The following is an 11144-nucleotide window of genomic DNA, read 5'->3' on the forward strand; positions in this document are numbered from 1 at the left end:
TAAACAATTGGGTATTTTGTATAAGTGTTATTTAATCTGTATTGTATACTTGAAATCTGCTATAAGGATAGATTTTAAATTAAATTTTCTCAACACACACACACAATGGTAACTATGTGGAGGTGATGGATAAGTTATTTAGCTTTATCGTGGTGATCTTTTCACAATGTATGCATATATCAAAATATCAAGTTGTATGTACACCTTATATAATTACTATGTTTATATGTCAAAGATATCAATACAGTTGTTAAAAATGAAAAAAAATGTATTTGACAAAATACAATACCCATTCTTCATAAAAACACCTAATAAAAATAAGATAAATAGGTACTTCCATAATATGATAAAATATATCTGTCTCAAACAAAAACTCAGACTCATGCTTAGTAGGGAAACACTAAAAGCATGCTTAGCTAAAGCCAGAAATGTTCAAGAATGTTCACTATTGCCACTTTATCTACAGTTATCCTAGAAGTACTAATCAACACAATTAGATAAGAGGCAGAACTACAAGGTTCACAAGTTGGAAAGGATAGGTAAAATGATCACTTATTTTGCAGATGATATGATATGTACCCAAAAAATCTAATTCCCTAAAAACATCTTTGAAAAGTTCAGTAAGGGGCAGGGTACAAAATTAATATAAAAAGTCAAACAACATTTATATATTTAAACAACAACCAGTTAGAAGATATACTGCATTTAAAACAGCTGCTGAAAATAAAGTAATTAGGAATAAACTTCATAAGAAATGTGCATGATCTTTCTGAAGAAAACTTCAGAAAAATGCTCCTGAGAGACATAAAAATGACTTGAAGAAAAGGAATGGTATATAATGTTCTTGAAAGGAAGATGAATATAAAAAGATGCCAATTTTCCCTAAATCAATAAATAAACAAGTTCATTTCCATATCCCAATGAAAAATAAACTGTCAATAGTAGACAGGAAAAAATGGACATAGAAGAATAAACAGGAGGAGTATCCATTCCATTATGGTACTGGTACAGACTAGATAAAAATATCCAATGAAACATTGGAAAGTTCAGGACTTTAGTAAATGATGAAAATGGCATATCAAATCAGTAGGAAAACAAAGAAATACTGAATGAATGATGTTGGAACAACTGAATAATCATCTAGGAAAAAAAATTTACTTAATCTAGAGCCCACACTAATACTGGAGTAAATTCCATACAGATCAGTGATTTTAATGAAAACATGAAACCACAAAAGTAATAGAAGAAACAATGGTAGAATTCATTTACAACTAATGCAGAACTAATCATGACACAAAACTCAGCTAAAACACTAATAAATTTGACCCTGTGCAAAAGAATGTACACAGCAAAAGCAATTGGGGGAAAGTTATTTGCAGTTCATCACAAATAAGCAACCTTTCCTAGTATATAAGGAGCTTCTAATAATTGATGAAGAAAAGACCATAACCTAGTAGGAAAATGGGTAAAGGACAAGAATGGACTGTTTACAGAAAAAGGAAATACAAATAGTTCTTAAACATATGAAAGGTTGTTTGGTCTCACTCAGACCAAATTCTTTAAAAAATGTTTTGTTGTTGTTTACTATGTGCCAATAATATTGGTCACTTGGGTATAGGAGACACAGCAGTGAACCAAACAAAATAAAGATTTCTGCTCTCATGGAGCTTCATTCAGGTGGGAAAGCAAGTTGAAGCTACACTGAGATGCCAATTTCATCTATCAGATTGGCAAAAATCCAGAAGTTTGATGTCACACTCTATGGCAAGGGGCAAAAGGTACTCTCATACTTTACTAAGGTAAACTGAGAGGCAAAATTGGTGCAACTTCCATGATAGGTAATTTGGCAATAACCATCAAAGTTACAAATGTATAAGCTCTTTGAGCCAGCAATTTTATTTCTAGGAACTTATCCTATAGATTTACTCACATAGGAGAGAAATGGCATCTATACAATGTTTATTGCTTGTGTATTTACAAGATCAAAAATGATTAGACACCATCTAAGCAAACACCATCTAGGCTGTTTAAAGACATGGTGTTACATCCATACTGTGGAATACCAGGACGTTGTTAAAAGGAAAGAGGAAGCACTTATGTGGAAAGATCCCTAAGATACATCATTCATGATATATATGTATGGTATTCTACTAATTGTGTAAAGAATGACAAAAACAACATTTTAATAACACATATATTAAAGTACAAATTTATCATCTATCTATCTACCTATCTATCTATCTACCTATCAACTATCTAGAAGGGAAAGAACTATGTGATATGATGGGAAGTGATTGCCTGGGAGATGGGGTAAAAAGAAATATTCACTGAATATCCCTTCATAGTTTAAAATTTTTTAATCAGGTGAATGTATTTCTTATACAGAAAATTAAATCCAAAAAAATAAGTTTTTCTTATCAAAAATTATTTTCTAATTAAAGGAATAACATTCTGAGAGAAGTTTGACAGGATTTCCCTTTTGGTAAACTACACCAGGGTTTAATAATCTTCTTGGAAAAAAAGAGTCATATTCTTGATTATACTTAAGTCTTCCTTTCTGATATCTCTTCTTAAGAAGCAACTACACAAATTTCTCTTTAAATTAGAGGTCACCTCATTTCCATCCATGTTCAGGGCTTTGTATAAAAAGTAGAGACATCTGTGAAGCAAAAAACCACGTATATTATGTAGAACTCAAGTTTCAATATAAAGACTAGAAAAGCAAGACCCAGGACACCAGTGGAATAAAAGAGATACCATTGAGCCGTGGACATCAAGTTTTACCTTCTATTTAAAGTCAGTTGAAGATAATATTAGAAGAATTTTATAAAGTCACAGAGTCATAGCAAAGGAAGACAGGTTAGAGTTCATCTAATTTGTAACTTTGCTTTTTGGTAAAATTGTCCCTGAAATCAAGGATGTTATTTATTAATATTATTCTTAGGGACATATTTCAACAATATGCAAAGAAGGAAATGTTTGTACTTTCCAAACTAAAATTCTTTTCTTGCTACTTGACATTGTACCTTAAATTTTTTCTTTACTTTCCTCCTCCTTAACTATACTGCAGATCTTATGCTCAGAAGGAGATGAGGGAGGAGGAATTGAAAGGATAGATACAGAGTTGAGAGAAAAGAGTTAAAAGTGTCAGAGTTGAGAGGGCAGACAGCAGAAGCAAGAAGAACTACAATCCTGCAGCCTGTGAAACAAAAACCACATTCACAGAAAGATAGTCAAGATGAAAAGGCAGAGGGCTATGTACCAGATGAAGGAACAAGATAAAACCCCAGAAAAACAACTAAATGACATGGAGATAGGCAACCTTCCAGAAAAAGAATTCAGAATAATGATAGTGAAGATGATCCAGGACCTCATAAAAAATGGAGGCAAAGATCGAGAAGATGAAAGAAATGTTTAACAAAGACCTAGAAGAGTTAAAGAACAAACAAATAGAGATGAACAATACAATAACTGAAATGAAAACTACACTAGAAGGAATCAACAGTAGAATAACTGAGGCAGAAGAACGGATAAGTGAACTGGAAGACAGAATGGTGGAATTCACTGCTGCAGAACAGAATAAAGAAAAAAGAATGAAAAGAAATGAAGACAGCCTAAGAGACCTCTGGGAAAACATTAAACATAACAACATTCACATTATAAGGGTCCCAGAAGGAGAAGAGAGAGAGAAAGGACCAGAGAAAATATTTCAAGAGATTATAGTTGAAAACTTTCCTAACGTGGGAAAGGAAATAGCCACCCAAGTCCAGGAAGTGCAGAGAGTCCCATGCAGGATAAACCCAAGGAGAAACACACCGAGACACATAGTAATCAAAGTGGCAAAAATTAAAGACAAAGAAAAATTATTGAAAGCAGCAAGGGAAAAACAACAAATAACATACAAGGGAACTCCCATAAGGTTAACAGCTGATTTCTGAGCAGAAACTCTACAAGCCAGAAGGGAGTGGCATGATATACTTAAAGTGACGAAAGGGAAGAACCTACAACCAAGATTACTCTACCTGGCAAGGATCTCATTCAGATTCGATGGAGAAATCAAAAGCTTTACAGACAAGGAAAAGCTAAGAGAATTCAGCACCACCAAACCAGCTCTACAACAAATGCTAAAGGAACTTCTCTAAGTGGGAAACACAAGAGAAGAAAAGGACCTACAAAAACAAACCCCAAACAATTAAGAAAATGGTCATAGGAACATACATATCGATAATTACCTTAAACGTGAATGGATTAAATGTTCCACCCAAAAGACACAAGCTTGCTGAATGGATACAAAAACAAGACCCATATATATGCTGTCTACAGGAGACCCACTCCAGACCTAGGGACACATACAGACTGAAAGTGAGGGGATGGAAAAAGATATTCCATGCAAATGCAAATCAAAAGAAAGCTGGAGTAGCAATACTCATATCACATAAAATAGACTTTAAAATAAAGAATGGTACAAGAGACAAGGAAGGACAGTACATAATGATCAAGGGATCAGTCCAAGAAGAAGATATAACAATTATAAATATATATGCACCCAACATAGGAGCACCTCAATACATAAGGCAACTGCTAACAGCTATAAAAGAGGAAATTGACAGTAACACAATAATAGTGGGGGACTTTAACACCTCACTTACACCAATGGACAGATCATCCAAAATGAAAATAAATAAGGAAACACAAGCTTTAAATGACACAATAGACCAGATAGATTTAATTGATATTTATAGGACATTCCATCCAAAAACAGCACATTACACTTTCTTCTCAAGTGCGCACAGAACATTCTCCAGGATAGATCACATCTTGGGTCACAAATCAAGCCTCAGTAAATTTAAGAAAATTGAAATCATATCAAGCATCTTTTCTGACCACAAGGCTATGAGATTAGAAATGAATTAGAGGGAAAAAAACGTAAAAAACACAAACACATGGAGAGTAAACACTATGTTACTAAATAACCAAGAGGTCACTGAAGAAGTCAAAGACAAAATCAAAAAATACCTAGAGACAAATGACAATGAAAACACAATGATCCAAAACCTACGGGATGCAGCAAAAGCAGTTCTAAGAGGGAAGTTTATAGCTATATAAGCCTACCTCAAGAAACAAGAAAAATCTCAAGGTTAAATTGTTCAGTAAACAATTTAACCTTACACCTAAAGGAACTAGAGAAAGAAGAGCAAACAAAACCCAAAGTTAGCAGAAGGAAAGAAATCATAAAGATCAGAGCAGAAATTAATGAAATAGAAACAAAGAAAACAATAGCAAAGATCAAGAAAACTAAAAGTTGGTTCTTTGAGAAGATAAACAAAATTGATAAACCATTAGCCAGACTCATCCAGAAAAAGAGGGAGAGGACTCAAATCAACAAAATTAGAAATGAAAAAAGGAGAAGTTACAACAGACACTGCAGAAATACAAAGCATCCTAAAAGAATACTACAAGCAACTCTATGCCAATAAAATGCACAACCTGGAAAAAATGGACAAATTCTTAGAAAGGTATAACCTTCCAAGACTGAACCAGGAAGAAATAGAAAATATGAACAGACCAATCACAAGTAATGAAATTGAAACTGTGATTAAAAATCTTCCAACAAACAGAAGTCCAGGACCAGATGGCTTCACAGGTGAATTCTATCAAACATTTAGAGAAGAGCTAACACCCATCCTTCTCAAACTCTTCCAAAAATTGCAGAGGAAGGAACACTCCCAAACTCATTCTATGAGGCCACCATCACCCTGATACCAAAACCAGACAAAGATACTTCAAAAAAAGAAAATTACAGACCAATATCACTGATGAATATAGATGCAAAAATCCTCAACAAAATACTAGCAAACAGAATCCAACAACACATTACAAGCATCATACACCATGATCAAGTGGGATTTATCCCAGGGATGCAAGGATTCTTCAATATACACAACTCAATCAATGTGATACACCATATTAACAAATTGAAGAATAAAAACCATATGATCATCTCAGTAGATGAAGAAAAAGCTTCTGAGAAAATTCAACACCCATTTATGATAAAAACTCTCCAGAAAGTGGGCATAGAGGGAACCTACCTCAACATAATAAAGGCCATATACAACAAACCCACAGCAAACATCATTCTCAATGGTGAAAAACTGAAAGCATTTCCTCTAAGATCAGGAACAAGACAAGGATGTCCACTCTCACTGCTATTATTCAACATAGTTTTGGAAGTCCTAGCCATGGCAATCAGAGAAGAAAAAGAAACAGAAGGAATACAAATTGGAAAAGAAGAAGTAAAACTGTCACTGTTTGCAGATGACATGATACTATACATAGAGAATCCTAAAGATGCTACCAGAAAACTACTAGAGCTCATCAATGAATTTGGTAAAGTTGCAGGATACAAAATTAATGCACAGAAACCTCTTGCATTCCTATACACTAATGACGAAAAATCAGAAAGAGAAATTAAGGAAACACTCCCATTTACCATTGCAACAAAAAGAATAAAATACCTAGGAATAAACCTACCTAGGGAGACAAAAGACCTGTATGCAGAAAACTATAAGACACTGATGAAAGAAATTAAAGGTAATGGGCTTCCCTGGTGGCGCAGTGGTTGAGAATCTGCCTGCCAATGCAGGGGACACGGGTTCGAGCCCTGATCCGGGAAGATCCCACATGCCGCGGAACAACTAAGCCCGTGCGCCACAACTACTGAGCCTGCGCGTCTGCAGCCTGTGCTCCGCAACAAGAGAGGCCGTGACAGTGAGAGGCCGGCGCACCGTGATGAAGAGTGGCCCCCGCTTGCCACAACTAGAGAAAGCCCTCGCACAGAAACGAAGACCCAACACAGCCATGTGTACACATCACGTAGCATGTATACACTGATGTGTATAATATTGATGACTAATGAGAAAAAAACCCAAAGTGTCAGAGGTGCAGGCAAAATAAATAAATAAATTAATTAATTAAAAAAAAAAGAAAAGAAAAGAAATTAAAGATGATACCAACAGATGGAGAGATATACCATGTTCTTGGATTGGAAGAATCAATACTGTGAAAATGACTATACTACCCAAAGCAATCTACAGATTCAGTGCAATCCCTATCAAATTACCAATGGCATTTTTTATGGAACTAAAACAACAAATCTTAAAATTTGTATGGAGACACAAACGACCCTGAAAAGCCAAAGCAATCTTGAGGGAAAAAAATGGAGCTGGAGGAATCAGACTCCCTGACTTCAGACTATACTACAAAGCTACAGTAATCAAGACAGTATGGTACTGGCACAAAAACAGAAACATAGATCAATGGAACAAGACAGAAAGCCCAGAGATAAACCCAGGCACATATGGTCAACTAATCTATGACAAAGGAGGCAAGGATATACAATGGAGAAAAGACAGTCTCTTCAATAAGTGGTGCTGGGAAAACTGGACAGCTACATGTAAAAGAATGAAATTAGAACACTCTCTAACACCATACACAAAAATAAACTCAAAATGGATTCGAGACCTAAATGTAAGACCGGACACTATAAAACTCTTGGAGGAAAACATAGGAAGAACATTCTTTGACATAAATCACAGCAAGATCTTTTTTGATCCACCTCCTAGAGTAATGGAAATAAAAACAAAAATAAACAAATGGGACCTAATGAAACTTCAAAGCTTTTGCACAGCAAAGGAAACCATAAACAAGACGAAAAGACAACCCTCAGAATGGGAGAAAATATTTGCAAACGAATCAATGGACAAAGGATTAATCTCCAAAATATATAAACAACCCATGCAGCTCAATATCAAAGAAACAAACAACCCAATCCAAAAATGGGCAGAAGACCTAAATAGACATTTCTCCAAAGAAGACCTACAGATGGCCAAGAAGCACATGAAAAGATGCTCAACATCACTAATTATTAGAGAAATGCAAATCAAAACTACAATGAGGTATCACCTCACACCAGTTAGAATGGGCACCATCAGAGAGTCTAGAAACAACAAATGCTGGAGAGGGTGTGGAGAAAAGGGAACCCTCTTGCACTGTTGGTGGGAATGTAAATTGATACAGCCACTATGGAGAACAGTATGGAGGTTCCTTAAAAAACTAAAAATAGAATTACCATATGATCCAGCAATCCCACTACTGGGCATATACCCAGAGAAAACCATAATTCAAAAAGACACATGCACCCCAGTGTTCATTGCAGCACTATTTACAATAGCCAGGTCACGGAGGCAACCTAAATGCCCATTAACAAATGAATCGATAAAGAAGAAGTGGTACATATATACAGTGGAATATTACTCAGCCAAAAAAAGGAACAAAATTGGGTCATTTGTTGAGACGTGGATGGATCTAGAGACTGTCATACAGAGTGAAGTAAGTCAGAAAGAGAAAAACAAATATCGTATATTAATGCATGCATGTGGAACCTAGAAAAATGGTACAGATGAACCAGTTTGCAGGGCAGAAGTTGAGACACAGATGTAGAGAACAAATGTATGTACACCAAGGGGGAAAGCCGCTGGGGGGTGGGGATGGTGGTGTGACGATTTGGGCGATTGGGATTGACATGTATACACTGATGTGTATAATATTGATGACTAATGAGAAAAGAAAAACAAAGTGTCAGAGGTGCAGGCAGGAAATTTAGTAAGTCGTGGAAACTGCCAGAGTCCTGTCTAGGTGGAAGGCATGGTTCTCTTACTACATTGGAATATACTGTGTCTACTTTAGCATTGCTCTTGACTAAATACAGACTAGAACAGCTCTCCTTCTTCAACAGCAGAGACCACGCAGAGGCTGCCTATGGCTCAGGTCAAGGACGCGCTTCCTCCAATACCAGAACTAGAAGTTACTTCCATGGCGCATCAGCAAGATCAATATACACGGTGAGTGATGCTTCAGCTTTATTGACGATTTGACTATTCATTATAAACGTGAATAGATCCAAGGAGGTATAGTTTGTCCCAAACTGCATTTCTATCCAGGTGTAGGAGATAGAAAGTGATGAACTTGCGAAATCAGTTCATATGAATTAGATGGCATGAAATAAAATCACTGTTTCCTCCAAGGTCTAGGAAGGACCAGTAAACTAATCTCTTAGTCTGTTGAACAACATGTGCCCTGAGATGTCTACTCATCTCTTGGTACTGTTTCCTGGGCTTGAGTCATAAGTCCAGCAGGCTAATCACTGTTTCACTTGGAACATGAGAAAAGAGATAATGTAAATTTGTAAAGCAGAACTACTCACTGACTTCCAACTACTGAAATAAAACTTCTCTAAATTTAATATTTGATAACCTAGATTAATGCACATTGATTTCCATGTATTTGTATACAAAACTGTGATCAGAAATGTCTTAGAAATCTTTTTCTTTCATTCAACAAATATTTATTAAATAGCTATTTTGTTAAAGGCACTACTGATAACCACTGTAGGGGGTATAAAAATTATAACAGGGACAAGAAGGGGAACTAGCATTTCTTAGTATTCTTTTATTGTGCTTGGTGGTGATAGACTAGATCATTTACTGTTTATAATATTTGGGTCCTGGCAGGAAACTGATGGTATACTCATATTGAATAATTTGGGGAGAGTTTCATAAAAGGCTTATTAATCCAGGATGTGGGAAAACCAAAAAAGGACAGTGTAGCATGCTAGGACTAGTAACTGGGGGCACTGCTACTGTCCCTAAGACTAAAGGGACAAGGAACTCAGAGAGACAGAGACAGAAGCACACACATACACACACAGAAGGAATATGTGGGGAGGGCTGCCTGATAGGAGCTGTGGCTTTTCGTCATGGACACAACAGCCTGTGGTTGCCCTGAGGAGAGAGAATGAATATCCCAACTTGGCTGTTCTCCTTTTTTCCCAACGTCTAGTACTCCCCACTGGCCAAACCCAACCAGAGCCAGAGGACACTGGTGCTAGATTGAGACAGTTCATATAGATTGGCCTCCCAGAGCACCAAGCAAAGTGGACAAAAGGGGAAGGCAGATCTGGAGAGACAACCAAAGGGTTCCAGCATAGGTGGCCCAATACATCAAACTGGAAACTAAGTGCCAAGGAACACTTTGTCTTCAGGACTAGAGAGAGGCAGGTCTTCGTGCTTGGGTCTTTAGTGAAATCAGGGTCTGCTGTTGGCTCAGAAATTCCTAGGGAGAATATAATGTCATCATACAATTGTTTTAATGAAATGTTACTGGCTATTATGCTTGATATTTCTCATTCTGGTCCTCATTCTGGGATGCTCAAGCTTGCACGTGAAGAGCTCTCCTCTGTCCTTTTACCAAATGCTTTTGGAGCACCTACTGTGTGCCAAGAATTCTGCTACTCATTGGCAAAATAACATGCAGTCTATCAGTGGAGGAATCAGATTAGGGAATCCCTAATTCCAACTGAGTGTCAAGTACCATGATGGAGGCACCCACAAGGGACTTGGGGAGCATTATGGGGAGACCCCTCATTCAGAGGACATGTTGCCTAGCACTTAATAGATGTCCAATAAATATTTAGTGGACATAAGTATTGAGTGAATGGATAAATCTCAACTTCTGTGTCTCTCTACTAGAATCATGGACTCCTGTAACCAAAAGAAACTTGCGTGAACACTTTCACTTTTATTTTATATAAGTGGAAAATAAGCCAAAAAAATATAGTGGCAGAGGCTGGAGGAGACCCTAGGTTTCCTGGGACCTAGGCTGAGAAGTTTATTACCACTAACCACACTGTCTACTTGGGGATATAAAGGAGTGTCCATGGCATAACAAAGGATTGGAAAGAGCCCTTAATCAGTGACTTTAGGGAGTTTTTCGTGTTCTTATAAGACATAGTTATAATAAACGGTTTAAAATTTTTTTCCACTAATAATTTTCAGGTCAACAACATTTTTGTGTGAATAATATTTGCCTTTTTTTAAATCTTCAGACTATCCTTATGAGTTCCTCTGGGCAATTTGGACTGAACCCTTCTGAAGAGTACTCATAATTCTATTCTGGGAATGAGTTAACTGGTAATTGTTGGTCTGGCTGTGGATGCACAATAGGAACCAGCAGGAGTGCTGACTGGTTGATGGAAACTAACTCAACAGCACTCATTTGACCTAGGAGATCAAAGGGACAAGAGTTTT

The 11144-nt window shown here is 36.6% G+C and overlaps 1 protein-coding gene across 1 annotated transcript in view; it reads left to right on the forward strand.

Moving 5' to 3' along the window:
- The window catches only part of TMEM156 (transmembrane protein 156), a 51448-nt gene extending 40825 nt beyond the window's left edge, over positions 1-10623 (forward strand). Inside the window, exons 6-7 of the mRNA XM_057546312.1 lie at positions 8798-8900; positions 10587-10623. Coding sequence (XP_057402295.1) covers positions 8798-8900; positions 10587-10623 — 140 coding nt within the window. The remainder of the gene's footprint in view (positions 1-8797; positions 8901-10586) is intronic.
- Positions 10624-11144: the final 521 nt, after the last annotated feature.

This window comes from Balaenoptera acutorostrata, chromosome 5 (genome assembly GCF_949987535.1).
Source record: "Balaenoptera acutorostrata chromosome 5, mBalAcu1.1, whole genome shotgun sequence".
Classification (NCBI taxonomy): domain Eukaryota; kingdom Metazoa; phylum Chordata; class Mammalia; order Artiodactyla; family Balaenopteridae; genus Balaenoptera; species Balaenoptera acutorostrata.